Here is an 18,409-nt window from a genome sequence, read left to right as displayed (position 1 = left end):
CTGATTGACTGTAACTTAGATGTAAGCTGTGATATGTCGTAAATGATTATCTTTGATGTTCTGTTGATCGAGGAGAATTACATAAAACTATACCACAACTTCAGTATTTAGGTCTGAATAGTGGCGGGATTACTGAAAAGGGTCCTCCTTCTGCAGACGATTCTGCAGTATGATTTTTAAACTTTATAGAAGTTTTGCAGTGTTTAGAAAACATATCTGCAAAACATGTCCATATTCTCTAAAAGGGGATACTATTTTAACAAATTATAAAAATGCACACTTTCCTAACGGTACCATAATGATTAAAGACATTTCTTATTTGGAAAACAAGGTTATTGAAATAAAATACCATTGTAGTTTTTGTGATTTTTTTTATTTTCTCTATCTGCTTTTAATGTGCAAGTTTTGGAATTTGTGATATACAGCTAAAGAATTGTGACCAATGAGAGGGAAACATTGGAGAAAAAGAGGGAAAGAAACACCAGAGTTTTTCAACAATTTTCCACAGACTACTAAATAATCATAACTATCTTTTTGCCAAAGGTTTCATTCATTATGCTCCATTTTAGTAAAGAAATTGTGTCTTCTTTTATTTCATTATTATACCAAAAATATGTACCTAAAACTTATGAGGGTAAAATACACTCAAGGCAGTCAGTCTCCAATGGTAAAACTCCTTTATTTAAATGGGCCAAATACGTTAAAAACCAATGTGTATCAGAAGACAAACTGCCTTCATCATGGCCCTGAAATAAGGGCTTTTAACAATTGGTGACTGACAATTTGCACGTTTTTCTAGGGTATTTTACCCTCATAATTTTGCATTTGTTACAACCTCAACAATGAGCACTTTTATTTTATGAAGTTACTTCATAGGCAGCGTTCTACTATTTATTTTTTTTATTTTTTTTAATCTTATAGATAGTATAAGTAGTCCCCCAGTGTTTGGACTCAGTGGTTCTGTCTCTGTTCCTCTCTTAAAACCTCCATCCCAGCATTTTGCACTTTAAACTAGAAAACAAACCTCAAGGTTCCACTAAGGAAATCCTCGAGATGAACACAAGAGTGCTGTGACAGGACAAAAAAGACAGAAAGCAAGAGAAAGAACGAAAGAAAGAGAAAAGGAGGAAACCTGAAAAACACCAGTGTCTTTCAAAGAGACATTATAGTCACGCATGAGCTGAGATAAATTGATGACATTTGCAAAATAATTACATAAATGTACACATTTCATTAAAGACATTATATCTGATGTTAATACTCAGTGATATAAAATAAACTAAATAATCAGCATTTGATTAATCATTGAAGTGTGCTAATTTGAATTAGTCTTTGTTTTCCACTAGTTGCGGCTCAAGGTTTTGCATGTCATCATCCAATAAATTATTTTAAAATAAAACAATAATTTAATAAATTAGTTAATTAAAATAAATTCATAACTTTGCATATTTTGTCAAACAATTGATAATAAAACTCCTTTAACAGAAAAAATCATTATCTGAGCTCAGGAAAAAAATTATAAAGAATTTGTTCATGATATTTAGGAAAAGTCTTTTTTACAGTCAAGGTAAATATTGAAATAAATATTGCTTGGATAAAACATGAATTGCTAATTAAATAATGACCTGTATATAAGAATTAAAAAAAGAAGCACAGCCACGCAAAAACATTTCTGTCACAGGAAATAATGGCAGCACATAAGGTGATAAAATTAAGTTAGATAGGAAACTAATGCTGAGCATGTTTTTTTCAGTCATACACACAAAGAAACACATTTTTCTTTCATCGTCTATATTAACCCAGTTGAATATGTCTATAGACGATCTCAGTACCTATCAAACAAAGGCATTGGATTATTTTAAAATGATTCTGAATGGAAAAGCGTTGTGAGTACACAGGGAAAGTAAATCTCTTTGATGTTCAAGGTTTCAGGAGGCTGAAGGTATAAGTCATGATTTCAATGTCTTTGAAGATTTTAAGACATTTAAGAACAAGAGTGAAAAAAGGTGTGAAACCCCCACACACAAAAAAGGGGTAAATATATACATTAATATACATAAGTGTGCAGAAGTTTCAAATTTGCTTTCAAAGCATTCAGTTTCATAAGTGTTAGCTCTATAGGTAAACAGAACAGATACATTTTTTTTAAATCAGGTTTTTAATTTATGGTTAAAAAAACGATGCACCCAAAATGTAGGTGATGGAAAATGGCATCAAACAAAAACTCTACACACACACCTGTGCATATACACATATATGCGTGTGCGTGTATACACACAGACTCACACACTCACACACTGAACGGCTGACCACAGCGCTGAAACAACCATGCAGCTGGTGAAGCGTTCATTGGCAGCATGTTCAGAAAGTGTGTGTGTGTGTGTGTGTGCAGTTAGAATCTTGTGCAACATTGTAAAATGTCTCAGTGTGCATGTTTTCTTAATGTTTGTATACAACCAAAAGTTTATTTGATGAAATCCACCAATCCAAGGGTGATTTAGGTCTCCCTGCTGATAACTTCCTCTCCTTCAATCTGACATTTATATCGCTGCTTCTCACTGTCTAATACTAACACACGGGCCTTGAGGAATGAAAACCTGCTGAGAACTTTGAGGCCTGTTTATGCTGCGAAACAATAGTACACTGACAAACAATTGCACACACCCAAGCTTGTACCCAGTTGATAGGACCTCCTATTGTTCTTACACTACTTTCAATAACTACAACTAATCCCCAATGTTGTCCCTTACAGAAACCTTATGGAATTAAAATTTTAATTAAGACATTGTCTGACTCATTTCTGACATTTTTAGAAAAATATTGCCTAAATGGCGAAACACGTAAACACAAATCAAATGTGTGGACAAACAGAAACTCGTTCCTTATTATGACTATTTTCCACATATTAGAGTAATAGTAAAGTCATCAGGACTATGAAATAACATGAATATAAATGCAAGAATTATGTAGTGACAAAAAATGTTTAACTGTCTTAAAGCTTCTTCAAGTAGCCACACTTTGTCTAGATTACAACTCTGCACCTGCTGGGCATTTTCTCATCCAACATTATGAGAAGTCTATCTGAAACGCTTTTTAAACCAATATATGTTGGACAGCTGGGTGCTTTTCCGTCACTATCTGGTCCAACTCTGGTCTAACATTTCAATACAACTTTTTTTATTTTATTAAAGATTTAGTTTTGTAAAAAAAAAAAAAAACATACGTTGGCACACTTTATTTAAGGAATAAGGTACGAGAGGCTGTTATATATTATAGAATATAGACTGTTTTCACAATATGGTACAGCCTTCAAGTGCCTTATTGCTTTTATAAATCGGTTACCAAATAAAGAAATATTAAGGACACAAATGTTTAATAAAGTGTTATTTTGTTACGTCAAATCATTAATTGTTATCCTTCAGTAAAAGAACAATGCAACAAGAAAGACTGTCAGCTATGGATGCTCCGCAGTGATACAGTAGTACCTCAGTGAAGAGGTCATAGTTGTGCTTTATCATGAATAAAGCATGGCTATTGACCAATCAGCATCCAAGACTGGAACTATCCGTTTTATAACATTGTTTACAAAAATAATTCCAAGCATTTAAGCATAAGTCTTACAATCAAAATTGATTTAAAATCATGATAAACAAAGGCAAATTTAGGCAAGGGTGTCTAGATTTTTGACAGGTAGTGCCACACAAACACACATGCACACTCATACACAATAGAAAATTAATTGTTTATGACAATCAATACAATAGGTAAGGTTCTATATCATGGTGTTATTATAACTTGTCAATCTCCACACACACACACAAAAAAATCTTTTAGCAGAGTTCTGGACAGCAAGAGAGTGAGAGCTTCAGTGCAAACCTGCATCAGATGATACAAGGTGATAAGATACAACAGCACAGCTGACTTCAGCAAGTCTTGCTTGAATTGTAGCAATTTTGACGAGCAGATATTCAACCACATACGTGATGTGGGCTGCCATGGAAAATTCAGTTTTAAGGGACTGTACAAAAATGCCTGATTAAGAGTCATTTCTGAATGATGTCCACAACCACAAGCCTCACAAATGAACATCATCATTCCTGGTACATCTCAGGGTCCTCAGTTTTGTCTGTGTGGGTTTGAGGATAAAGTAAACAACAACAGAGGCAGCACTTAAAATCTTCTTTATCTTTTAAGCAGTTGAAACATTTTCTTTGCGATTGTGTTTCCCTCTCTTCTGTAGGCCTAACTCTGACTCTGAATTGAGGATGTTTGAGAGTTTCTGAAAGCGAGAGCTTATCTTGCTTTAGTTTGTTTAATTAATGAGATAATCTGCATACAATACATGCTTTATCAGTACACTCTTCGTCATATCTACAGCTGTGGTTCAGATTATCACAGCAACAAAGCACGAGATAAACTAATAATCAGTTGATCTTGCCATTAAACAATTCTTCAGCTTGTCTCTCGAAAAGCATGAAAATGAGTTGTTAATATGAAACTTTAAGACAATAAGACTTCCTAAATGTTTAAAGCGATGAGATGATACTATCATGTTCAGAGCCTTAGCAAGGAATTCAGGGCCCCTTTCATATTAAAAATTAATTTAAAATTTGTTATGGGCACCCTGGACCTGTGGGCCCCTAGAATCATTTCCAACTTTCATGTTCAATGACTATCTATATTAACTGTCACTGTTGCTATCGTTCAGTCCATAGAGTTTAAGGATATGCATAAATGTAAATTAGATATTTATCTAAAAATCATTTAAACTAATGCTACATAATAGTCTAGATGTTCTATTCTGCAAAAGAAATAGATATATGAATGATTTATTAACTATAGTTTTGCAGAATTTAACTAAATGAAAGATTATATTAGAATATTAGATGTGTTTTGGCAATATGAACATCTCACATGTTTTTTTAACCACAGTAAAGACCTAGCTAGTTGTTTCTTATCATCATGGACTTGTTATTTCATTATTGTCATATTTCGGATTTGTTTAAAAGAGGGTACTTTCCATCATCAGTTTTAAAGATGATTATTTAGATTTTCATATCAAAACCAAATTTGGATTAAACCCCCTAATGTTGTCTTTTAAGTTCAAAGGCAAGTTGTGGAAATGGTGTTGCATATTTTATGATGAAGATGTGAAAATCCCTATTACTAAACTCTGAAGTGTAGAGTCACACACCCACGCTGCACCTCTCCACGCAGACTACCTATGAGACTACAATCAAATAAAGCTACTGTCAAAGCTATTGATAAATTTCATAAGAAAAAACAAAGATCAAGCCTGAAAAATAAAATTAAGAATAAACAAGTAGTTGCATGACAAATTAAAGTACGTTTTCCTGTCCTAGGGTTTAGTCATTTAATCATCAGATTCTTTAAAGAATATATTAAACCATAAAAGGATCATACTGAAACTCTACACCCCCAAGATCACTTTAGCGTTGGCTATTATGTGCTGTATCATGCCATCTTTGGTTTTTATCAGGGCATTCTACAATACATCAGACATCCAATTATAAATCAGAATCCTAACCTCAAAATCAATGTATGTCAGACCTACACTGCTTTCTGTATTCTTACAAAATCCTGCATATCCAAATGCATATCTATCCCACCCCATTCTGAAGGGTGGCCATGTTTATCATCCATCACTGACTCAAGTGATTCAAACACAGACCAAAGTCTTGGACATTTCAGCTACTTGCTAACATGGCAGCATGAGTAATTTAAAACTACAAACACCCAAAACTACATGGAATGAAAACCAACAGGTTGACTTCAATGGGATATAAACAAGCATTTGTCACACACCCACACAAACATTGATTAAAATACACACTAGTATAAATATTTCCTAGGCCATGCACACAGACACAAACATGAAAGCCTACCTCGCATCATCTTCACAGCATGTGTGAACTACTGTCTTTCTCTCGTGATGATATATGTCTAAATCACTTAATCTGACTGACAGCTCTGTTTCACACTGTCAATCAGATTGCTTCTTTAACAGATGATGCTGTCACAATGTGGTAGATGTCAGAGGGATTAGGTGGTTTGCTGTTGAGGTGTGACAAAGAGACAGCATTTGTGTGTTTCTATCTGACAGTGACAAAGAGATGGCCTGTCCCTTTCACAAACTAACATTAGATATTTACACCTCTCTCTCTCTCTCTCTCTCTCTCTCTCTCTCTCTCTTCTGAGGAACCTTTTGTGCTGTTTTTCTGTCTGTCTATCGATGGATGCTTTCTCTTTCTCTTTCCATTTCAGCAGTGAGCTGCTCGTCTCTCTCTAAGCTTGTCTTCAATGCATCCTTCTTCCTGAAATCCAATGTTCCCTCCTTACCTCTGTATTCCATCCTTGTTTCCCTAACCTCAAGTGCTTCACTCAGCTAAAGAATTACCAGTCACAACATAGCAGTATCAAACTGTCAGGAGTAAAGCACATATTCACATTTTCATTTGCATTCAGTGCAATTTTTTGGTGTTTTTTAGGATAAGTACTGTTTAAAGAGACAAACAGCTGGACTGCAAATTAGCTCCTCAAAGAGTTGACTTTCTCTTGGCTATTCATTTTAATGAAAAAAGTGTTGTACAGAAAGGATGTGAAGGTGGACTGATAGGTGGGAGAGAGTATTGGTATAAACAACTCGGTTAAGTTCATCATGTGATTTTGTTGTCGCAGCGTATGGCAGAGTCTTGCTATTGCTTGTTATTATGAATCATGGTGTCACCACGTTCTGGGTGTTTTCTAAACCACCTACAGTCGGACTCTAGCAAACCAAGTACACTTGAAACTAAATGTACTTAGAAATTCTGATTTCCTTGTTAGTGTTTTCTGACTTTTTATTGAGTGAATTTTCAGTAATATGTCATTTATATCAGGATTTGAAAAGAGAAAATATGGATGTGTACATTGCCCAAAAAGGTTGTATTTCATTATTCTTAACCATAAATGGGAAAGGCAAGAAAAAGATAGAGAGAAAATGAGAGAGATTAGAGATACTTACAAAATGTGTGCTGGCATAATCAAAAGCAAATGTGGGAAGAGTTTAAACAGCATCTGTTAACAAAAATACTCTCAGATCTTATCTTGATTCAGATGGAGCACACCCATAGCTGTGCACACCTGTGTGTAGATGGTAGCAAACAACTATTGCTTTGCTCATGTTTAAACATAAAACTGTTGTGGCTGAAGTAAAAATATATGTGGATGCAAGTGCATTGTGTGCGTGTTAGTGTGTGTTTCACAGGTGTAATTATGCACCGCTTTGCTACACTGATACATGCCCCCCTCCATAACCACAATGAAAGGTTCTCTGATGTACAAAAAACAACATTGTGCATTAGGGATACAACATGCCACTTAAACATGCCTCAAAGCATGCAAACACACACTAAAGCTATATTTAAGCAATGAGGTACAAGAGGCTGTGCTGTGCTGTGCTGTATTGTATTGATATGTATATACTGTAAAGGCAACCCCTTTAGCCATAACTGTTTATGATATGGCACAGCCTCGAGTGCCCTGTTGCATTTATAAAACAGTTACCACATAATATAAATATTAAGAGCACGAATGTTTATTAAAATGCTTTTTTTTTTTTTTTATGGTAAAGTAATTAAATTCCATTCTTCCGTTAAGGGGCTCTCACATGACTCATGTCAGTGCTTCAATGCACAGCGGAACGCTAGTGCCAAGCACCGCTTAGCCTTTAACATGACAAACATAGCAGAAAGCATCACGGAGGGGCGATTTTGTGGGTTTGTCAGGCAATGGTAAACATGGAAACTTTGTATTTGGAGAAGAGAAAAAGTCTTATCAATTGCTTTAATGCATTAATTGCAGAAAGTAATAAGTGGACATGTTTACATTAAGGTCTTAGGATGTTTTTGGTGAATTTAAAGTAGTACAAGAACTGCGATCGAAATTGCTTGGAAACAATAAGGTAAATATTTATGAATAAAAAGAAATGGCTTATAAGCGGATTGCCTGGTAATTATTGGTTAATTCATCGAAAGGTCAGTGCCAATGGGGTCAACCTTTTAAGTGCCACAATACAATGCCAGAGATCTTCAATACCAAGATAACAACCTTCACACTTTTACCATAGTAAAGAATGTAATGGTCAACTAGCGTGTTACGTCAGAAAGTCACCATTTGTGGATACCATACATATGAATGGGGAGAGCCTACCTGAAACAAAATTGCCTGATCCTTTTATCACAATAATATCTACTATACTAATATAAACTAATATAATGATCAGCTATGGGTGCTGCACAGTGATAGAAATAGTAACTCAGTGAAGAGGTCAAAGCTGTGCTTATATTGTGAATAAAGCACCGCTATTGACCAATCAACATCCAGGATGGGAACAATCCGTTTAATAATGTATAATATAGCTTTATTATACTACACATTTGCAATCACACATAAGTATACAGGGCAAATAGTCATATGTGTGTAACTCATGGATGGTAGAAATTCTCATTCTGTACTTACTTAGATGAGGTTTCTTGTGCACTGGATTTCTTAATGTGGGGCATAAAACAATAGTAAGTTGGTGTTATTCACACATCTACATACACTAAATAACTAAAAATATAACATGACTGTGTGTATACACCAACACATGCACACAACACAAATGCACACACATGCGGCTATGAGCATGAAAGCACGAACACAAATTATCATTCACAGTTGAATGATGAAAAGCCCCCCATCCAAACCCACACATGAACACAAACACCAAATCTCCGTTGTCTGACGTTTGACCACACTTTGAGAAAGTTCAGATTTGATGCTGTGTTGGTCGTTTCCGATGGGTATTTTTAGCAGTGTGTCTGTCTAAAGACACAGGGCAGGTGAGATAACCATCTCTGGGAAGAACACACTAGCCTCTCTGTATGTTCTCTCTCTCTCTCTCTCTCTCTCTCTCTCTCTCTCTCTGTCTCTCTCATTCTCTTTCTCTCCCTCTTTGAAGGGTTTGTGGCTTCTTAAAAAAGTCACTTTTGCTTATGCAGCGGAACACACACAAATAGGTGCATGGCGACTTGCAGACGCATTCGGAAACAAAGACTCTTAAAGCAGGGTATTTCACAACTCCGTCTCACGCTTTGGCTAATAGCGCAAAAAAAAAAAAAAAAAAGAAAAAAAGAAAAAAAAAGGAACCAGTGCAGTTTTTCAGTCAATGGGATGCTCAATTCTGCTGATTTCTGTAGATTCAAATTCTAGGAATTGGTGAAAATCCTGACAGGTGTGAAAGAGTGTGATGTGTGTGTACATGTATTCTTGTGTGTGTAGGCCTAGGTGTAAAAGAGCCGCGGAGTTCATCTTTTGGTCACAGATTAAAGGATTCTCTGTGCTACCTGAATCATTAGGGTAAAATTAGGCACCATGGTAACAGATCTAAATGCAGCTGGATAAAACAGCCAAGCCCTGATTATGCTACTTATCGCTCCATTTTGGCAAACAAGCAAAGGGACTTGAGTACACAGCTATGGATCTTATTCACAGCAGCGCCATCTTTCATTTTTCACTGAAATGAAAACAAGGCTGTGAGGGATAGACTTACAGTCTATTCAATCAGTTGTTTAAAGTGTTTTGGATTGTTCAGCAGAAGAAACATTTTAGAAACCTCTGTACAAGAAATTTCAGTTTTTTTATAGGCCTACTTTATACAGCTTTATACAATGGATGCCACTGAAGAGACTGTTAGTCTATACTACACTGCCTCATTTTCATTCACGTCAAAAATAAAAAATGCCGCTGTTATGAATAAGGTCCTTTTGAGAGACATTTAGGAGTTTGTATGTCACTAACAAAACCTTTGTATAAAAAGTCAATCATTCAACCCTCACTATCACAATGTACTGTATGTATAAAATGTTTAGCATGAACATTAAAATTGCATTTTAAAATATTTTACCATATGTGAGCTTTTTTTTTTATTTATTTTTTTTTAAACATATCTACAACAAATAAACCCCCAGTCCATACACATTTACATATAGAGACAGAGCAAACTGACTTTTGGGCGGATTTTAATAAGTGCCTGACATAAACTTATCACATAAGTCTTGTTTGCATTAAACAACACACTTGTCAGGTGACAGCTACAGTATCTATAAAAAGTAATCTCCTCTCCAACACAGGACAGGGGATTACTATTCTACATTTAATTAAGCTAAAATGGAAACAAAATACATTTAAATGAAATGCTTTTCCACTAACCAACACAAAAGTTTTTATATATAAAAAATAGATCTTTCAAGCATTTTATTACACTGAAAAAGTGGTAACTTGCAATTGTTAGCTCAAGGATCTAGGCTATTTCTGCTTGACCTAACCAATACGGATTTTATTGGTGTATCCTAATTTGTCAGGTTGATTATGTTACATTAAACAACATTTCTGACTCGAATAAAACCAGTTAATCTAGATGTCACCACATGAAGCACGTTTTGAAGTTATCTGACAAAACTGTTTTTACATTGTAAATAATTAAAAATAAACAGAAAATAAACAGATAATAACTGAATGCATTAGTATTCAACCCTCAGTTTGGCACACCTAAATTACCCCTAAAGAAGCCAACAATCCTTCCCAAGACCAAGATACAATTAAAACAGACAAATATTATAATAAATGTTCCAAGGCAATTAAGCACAGCAAATAATACAAATAAATAAATAAAGTAGAACAATTGGGAATCTGCTCAAAACTGGATGTCTTTGAAAGCAATGATCCTGGACAAGAAGACTCAACATAACAAGGGAAGTCAACATGAGGCCTATGGAAGCTCTATAAAAATTACAGTCCACCCATGACACACATAATGGGGTTCAAAGTTGCAAGAAGACATTCATTGAAATTTGAAATTTCCTCAAATGCATAAAACTCCCACATATATCAACAATAAGTAAGAAGATTTAATCTAACTCGGTCTTCATGACAAGTCGTAAGAATAGTACAAGATGGCGAAATTGTAAGAAAACGTATGATTTGGTTCATACAAAACTTTTACTCTCATTGAAAAAACTTAACCAACCAAAGGACAAAGTTATTACGATTTTTCCTAAGTTTAACCAACAACCCAAACCTAAACCTAACCATAAAGTGTAACCCCTTACCCAAACCCTAAACTTAACCATGATTTTTAATAGTAAAATTACTTTTGTATTCCACAGAAGAAAGAAAACATTGGGGTTTGGAACAAGACGTGGGAAGAGTATTAGCAGGAAAGGAGTATATGCCCGTTCAGGAGGACGGGGATAATGCTTACTACTGTCTTTCATGTAGCAAGTCACACTTGGGAACATAAAGCATGTGATGTCACAAACTGTGAGGTGACAGTTATTCTCCTTTGTTACATAACCAGACATCACAGAGGACCCCTGCTGCTACAAAATAAATCAACAAAGAAAACCAGCCAATAACGTCTTATCAAGCCAAAAACTTCCTTTCCATGTTGAGAGTCGCATTTGTAAAAAGTAAACTGAACTCAACTCACTGAGAATGAGCATGGATGTACAAGATTAATAACTGTAAATGAAAGAAATGACTCAGACCTGGTGTTCATATCATTAAAGATATTTCGGTTTTCACTTGACAACCACTGACATTATCGCATGAGCCTCAAGATTTGCTTCTCAGGTAACACATGCCATATTGTCATCGAGTGTTACTTTATGGTTTCTCTCTCTCTCTCGCCCATCTCTTCCTCTGTTCAGTCTTTAAAGTTCTTTCTCACTCCCACCTGTATAAAATGTCCCCCACTTTTTGTCAAACAAAATGTCACACTGTCTCAGTTATGACATCACTGTATCCACACATTTGCTTGGGAAGAAACTGCTAAAGAGTGTTGCAATGTGTGTGAACCTATAAGAGGTTTGTGTGTGTGTGTGTGTGTGTGTGTGTGTGTGTGTGTGTGTGTGTGTGTGTGTGTGTGTGTGTGTGTGTCAAATTAGCCAATCAGCTTCTGGAAATATATCAGGAATCCAAAGACACTCACTAAACACTAATCCTTCCTTTAATCTAGATTATCTCTATTCTCACCAAACACAGAGGTATTTATTTCCAGCAGGGTGATATGAGGGTAAGAGAGACAATGAGAGACAGAGAGAAAAAACAAGAGAAAGAAACTAAGAAAAACAAAGAAACAGAGAACTGTGTGAGAGAACACTAGAGTCTATAGATTATTATTAAAGAGGTAGATATCAAAAGAGTTTTAAAAGAATTTCTGCATTCAGGAGCAGATATTTGTTGAGATGATTTAACAACTTTGCATTAAATCTGAAGTATGTAACTATTTAGCATTAAAATACTTTCTTCTATCCCAGCTTAATATGCAGAGACAACTATAAGTAAGCCATTCATAGGTAAATTTTCTCGAAAACTGTAAACACTGTGTCTCTGTAGCGCTATAAAAATTCCTGTGTTTGTTTTGAGTGACCCGCTTAGACCCAACAACGTTACTCAACCAATGGCTTGAGTTGGGGGTGGGACTATCTGATGGTTTGAACAACTGCAGATGAGGGGTGTATTCAGAAAGCTGTTTTGAAAACATTGTTTATTTTTGCAATTCCATTAATTTGCACTAGTGTCGCAGGATTTATATACAGTACTTCTTATTAGAAGTATGCTTTATCACCAGACTCAGCAATCATCAGAACAACAACAGCGACAATGCCAGAGGACAAATAAAATGATTATTTGAGTGGCCAATTGTGTATAGATGATGAAATTCATGAAGGTAAATATATACAAAAGGCATCTAAGGATGTTTATTTATCAGAGTCCACAAGGAAGGAAAAATGTTTTTACAGCGCGATGCATTATGCGAACCCTTTAAAGTTCCACAAAGACCATTTGTTCACTTGTCTTTAAAAATCATCTATGTAGCCAATAAGTGCTTTACAGGAATGTTCCAACCAGATTTCATGACAAGCAAAGAAAAATAAATGAACTAAGGAACTATGTTAGTACAATTTCCCCCCAAACCCAAATCTAACCATAAATGTAATAGTAAAATAACTTTTTGTGTTCCATGAAAGAAAGAAAACATCAGGGTTTGGAACGAGAGGAGGGAAGCATATTACAGGTTATTTTGTTTATTATTATTATTATTATTTTCTCCCTTTTTCACCCAAATTTGAATGCCCAATTCCCAGTGCACTTTTAAGTCCTTGTGGTCGTGTAGTGATTTGCCTCAATCCGGGTGGTGGAGGATGAATCCCAGTTGCCTCCACAACTGAGACCATCAACCTGTGCATCTTATCACGTGGCTTGTTGAGCGTGTTGCCACGGAAATATAGTGCATGTGGAGGCTTCATGCCATCCACCGTGACATCTGTGCTCAACTCACCATGCACCCCACTGAGAACAAACCTCATTATAGTGACCATGAGGAGGTTACCCCATGTGACTCTACCCTCCCTAGCAACCAGGCCAATTTGGTTGCTTAGGAGACCTGGCTGGAGTCACTCAGCACACCCTGGGATTTGAACTAGCGAACTAGCGAACTCCAGGGGTGGTAGCCAGCATCTTTTACCACTGAGCTACCCAGGCCCCCCATATTACAGGTTATTGACATACATCAGTCATTTGTAGTGTGTAAGGCTGGCACCAGAATGTCTATGCCCAAAAGCTATTTCCGGTAAATGTCAAAGGCTCTGTGAGAGCCAACGTCATAAAACTCTCACACAGAAGAGCATCTCCACCTGAGACAACACACCGTACTGGTTAAGGACCATAAAATGCAAATCTCACTCAAATCTGCCCCCTCTCTCACCTCAGGTCATTTTCAGGTCACCAAATCTAAGTTATGATTGATCATGTTCTGTAATGTAAACGGTTTTCTGATCATACATGTTTGGTATCATTCAAGAGGTCTCAGTGCAACTGGTAAAACGGTCTCATTCCCTTTTAGCAAAGTCAAATCACAAGTACGATTTAAGAACTTTGTAAAATATTGCATTCTATCAGGGACCAGATGCTGTATGCAGATTAGGTGCATTCTTTGTAAACATTAAATGACCTACTCAATCACAAGTTTCAAAGGTCTACCTTCAAACCCCTAAATTTTAAACCAAATCCTGAATAACATCAAACTCACACATCTAAAATAACAATAGAATCGTTTGGTACTTAAGGAGAGATGACAAAGGAATCGGGGAGTCTGTAGTCAGATATCCCACACAATTGCTGTGTGTAGTTTTTTTCTACCAGGTATGCAATTCTTATGTTTCAATAAATGTTTAAATTTGACTTATTATTGTATAATTGGAATTTATGAATGTATTATTTTACCTGGTAAATAAATTGTTACATTTGAGTTTATTCTGATTTATTCTGAAATTATTGTCTTTAGTAGATTACGTTAAGTCCATGTTTCCGCAAATCTACGACCAGGTTAGTAGCGGACTAAAGCTCAGTTTTGAGTGGAGCATGGGGCACACCGACTGAGACTTTAGAGCTCCGACTAACAAATTGGCATTAGTTCAAGTGTACAACATGAAGTTGTCGACCAACCCTAAATAGGATGAAGTCTAAACCTCTGGTTATTGTAATATTTTCTAGCTAAGTGTACATAGGACACTATGGCATGATTATATAAAGCTATTTTAACTTAGGTATTGTTGGTCTATCTTTGTAAATTTAGTGGTAATGACCTCTGGGTAGAAATAATGTTACTCTAATTAAGTGTTTACTATCTAAGGGGACTAAACAAAATACTTTTAGATAAATGGGCAAGCATGAGCAGCCATCTAATTAGTATTTAGTCAGTTACTGTTTTAATGACCAATACTGGCATATTTATGACCGTGAGATCCGCGTACACAGCCGGCGCGAGACTCTCTAAGCAACAGGAATCCGAAAGAACGAGTACAATATAAAATAGAATTAAATACGATGATCAAATGTTAAACCAAATTTAATAAAAAAAATTAAGACTGGAACATTAATATATCCTTGGAAACTTTTATAATTGGAGTCAGATAAAATAAATGGGGATCATAAAATGAATAATATAGTTATTTAATTGGAACGAAATAACTTAAACTTAACGCGCATGTTAAGACAGAACGCCATGCCATTGGTTACCGTCCTTGGGCCAGTGGGTGGCCTCCCCCTTACAAGTGCATAAATAAATATGGAATGAGTAACCAAATTTGTTCACAAACATATCCTTCCTTAAAATAAATTGTTGGATAGGAGGCTGGCATTTGACGTCTGTATTGTATCGATTTGAAAATCTATTTGCTGATTGATTGGTCTCTATGGGAATAAAAGTCGTGCCTTTTCGTACGAACCAGGACATCCGATATATTACGATTTTGCTATAAACGAAATCATCTTTTTATTCTATGTTTTCTACATCAAAACATAAACAGTCATGCGCACTGTGCACATTGTGCACATTAGACAAGCCGGTAAGAACACTGTGTAACACAACGTTGTCCTTGTGTTTTGCTATGAATTTTGTAATTATTGTTTTTGTACAGCACTTTGGCCAACTGTCGTTGTTTTTAAATGTGCTATATAAATAAAAAAATGACTGATTGACTGACTAACAAAGTTCTTAGGATGGGGCAAGGAGGAAGTGGGAGAGAGCGAAATCCAACTCAAAAGGTACTTTTATTTTTATACTTTTCAGTATTTAACACACTCAATGTTTGCTTTTCAGCAGAACTGGTTTCTGGTTCACACACGCTGTGAGCTCAGCTCTCTCTCTTGGGACTGGCATCTGGCTCGCTCTTAAAGACCGTCTCCACTCTCACTGCAATGACAAACAGCTGTTAGACAATCATTGCCAGGTGATGATCCTTACTGTTCTCATCTCTTGATTTCGCTCTCCATTCACAAACTGGCGCTTAACCACGCCCCCACCACCACACACTGGTAAAGGTGTTAACATGCATAGCGACATTGTGGCAAAAATCTACCAGTATCGATTGGTTTACGCTTAAACCGTTTATAACCTTACCCCAGTAAAGAAATGGCATTTACATGACCTTATACGTTGTCAACTTACTAAGTATAACTGGTGTAAGAATGTGTATGTAAAAGAGCTTAACTTTTCCTTTGTTAATGGATGATACCTAGAACTAGTACGCTGATATGAAAAAGATATAAAATAACATCAAGAGCATTTTTAATCTCCAAAGAATCATATAGTCAACTCAAGAAAAATACAACAAAAAATGGTTCTTGATAAGAAAATGTTAGAAAAACCCTTGAATAGCCTTTGTTTTTAAGAGATCCCAGGGCACATACAAATGGATAATATCAAAGTCCCTTTCAAGGCAAGTCAGTCTACTCGGCGGCCATTTTGGAACACTCTCAGACACAAGCGGGCATGAAAGGGATAGCTCCCATCTAACTTGAATGGGGAAAGACAGAAATCTCCAAAACAGTTGGTCAAGATTATGATCAAATAACATATTTTATATCAACAGAAAAATCTGACAACAATGGTATTGTAAATTGTGCTTCTTTAGCTTAGATCATGCTAAAACTTGCTATTTTTCAGGCTGGTCCAGCTAATGCACATGCACGTTCTCAAGTTGTCTGACAGGCAACGTCTGTATCTAAAACGTGAATGGCTCTTTTACCTGCAAGACGGAACTTCCTTTTTTACATCCGTTATTTTGGGCATTCCAATTTCTCCCATTAATTTTAATACCAGTGCTCCATCTCAAGTTAAATAGTCTCTCTGGGGGGTCACGCTCACACGTCTGCTTCATGACGCCATACAAGAAGCAGACGTGTGAGCGACGAGCTCTGCGCACTTTGCTAACTTTTTTATTATTTTCATGTTATAATCTGGTGAAATTTGATACACCCAGTTACACATTTGCTCTTTGAGGCAAAATATGGCAAAGAAGTCAAAATCCTCGGGCTCTGGAGACATCAAAAGACACTTTCGTGTTCAGGATGAAAGCCCCAACAAGCCTACAGACCGGGGACTTGATTTGGATGGCGCAGCCAGGAGGTGATCCAGCATCAGTTGTCCAACATGTCGGTGATGTTGACAAAGGTTCTTGCTGACTTGGAGGATCTCGCTGTAATACGTCGATCGATTACAGCGATGGGAATAAAATTCTCTGATTTAGTTACAAGAGTGACTGATGCTGAGAGATGAATCAATTGTCTGGAATCTTCGGAGAGGGAATTAACCGCTAATCCGCCCATGACCAAAGTTGATTTGGAACATCCCCTTGAAAAGCTTGAAGATCTTGAGAATAGAAGCCGCAGGAATAACGTTCGAATTGTTGGAATTCCTGAGCATGAAGAGGGCGAAATTAATATGGTAAAATTCCTAGATGAGCTTTTCCCAAGTCTACTCGACATAACAGGCCACAAGCTGGAAATCGAGCGAGCTCACAGAGTCCCAGCTCACAGATTTGCTGAGGGAGATAGGCCCCGATCGATTCTGGCCAGATTTCTGAGATCATCCGATAAAGATCTTGTGTTGCGCCAGGTGAGGAGCAAAGGGAAGCTTTCTTGGAAGAACCATAATATTTTCTTGTTCCCGGACTTTGCGAGTTCGACAAGAGAGAAACGCGATTGGTTCAAGGAATGTAAGAAACTCTTACATCAGCGAAAGATCACTTTTGCTCTGATGTTTCCGGCCAAACTGAGAATAGAAATGAAGGACGGTCGCAAAGTATTTACATGTCCCAATCAGGCAATGTCTTTTATTGAATCAATGGGTGAGTAAACCATTGGGTGTTTCTCATGTGAGTGGGTCGACTCGCTGTACTTACTCTGGCTTTTGAGGAAGCCGGGCCTCATTTTGGTTTATTTTTTCTTTTTGCGTTGGCTCTGCCGAGCGCCTGGAGTTTGTTTTGTGAATAACACTTTTCCTTAAAGAAACTTTTGCATTGACGAAAGATTACTTTTGCATTGAAGTTCCCAGCCAGTTTGAGAGTGGACACTACAGATGACCGCAAAATATCTACATGCTCACACAAAGGATGTCTTTTATAAAGTTGACGGATTGTGTAAGTCATGGTATATACTTTTATGCAGCCTCCGAGTGAATTGACTCGACCATCCGGGGAACCGGGATGCCGGTTTTGTTTCTTTTTGTATTGGTTCCGTCTAGCGACTGGAGCTTGTTCTATTGAATAACACTCCTTTGGAACAGCTGTGGATTAATCTGTTCGTTCTTCGTGCTTATTCCTCCTGCTGGCTGGAGTTTGTTTTGTTGAGTATTTTTACGGGACATTGGAATGATTACGTCATCTGCTGAACTCATAACAGCTGACTCACTGAACATTCGTTTGTCTGTCCGAGGAATCTGAACAGTTTTATTTCAGCTGGAATTTGTTTTGTGGAAGATCACACCTTTGAGACAGTTCTGTGAATGAATCTACATGTT

At 36.6% G+C, this 18,409-nt stretch overlaps 1 protein-coding gene across 2 annotated transcripts in view; it reads right to left on the bottom strand.

Moving 5' to 3' along the window:
* The window catches only part of LOC127454579 (nuclear receptor ROR-alpha A-like), a 46,793-nt gene that overhangs the window by 19,559 nt on the left and 8,825 nt on the right, over positions 1–18,409 (bottom strand). Inside the window, exon 1 of one of the 2 annotated variants that reach the window (XM_051721871.1) lies at positions 5,907–6,098. The exons of the other annotated variant lie outside the window; for it this stretch is intronic. Coding sequence (XP_051577831.1) covers positions 5,907–5,916 — 10 coding nt within the window. The 5' untranslated portion in view covers positions 5,917–6,098. Of the gene's footprint in view, positions 1–5,906; positions 6,099–18,409 lie in introns of those variants that run through there. 2 annotated transcript variants of the gene reach the window in all.

This window comes from Myxocyprinus asiaticus, chromosome 16 (assembly GCF_019703515.2).
Source record: "Myxocyprinus asiaticus isolate MX2 ecotype Aquarium Trade chromosome 16, UBuf_Myxa_2, whole genome shotgun sequence".
Classification (NCBI taxonomy): Eukaryota; Metazoa; Chordata; class Actinopteri; order Cypriniformes; family Catostomidae; genus Myxocyprinus; species Myxocyprinus asiaticus.
The sequence above is the reverse complement of the archived record's forward strand: the minus strand, read 5'-3'. Positions and strand labels throughout refer to the sequence as shown.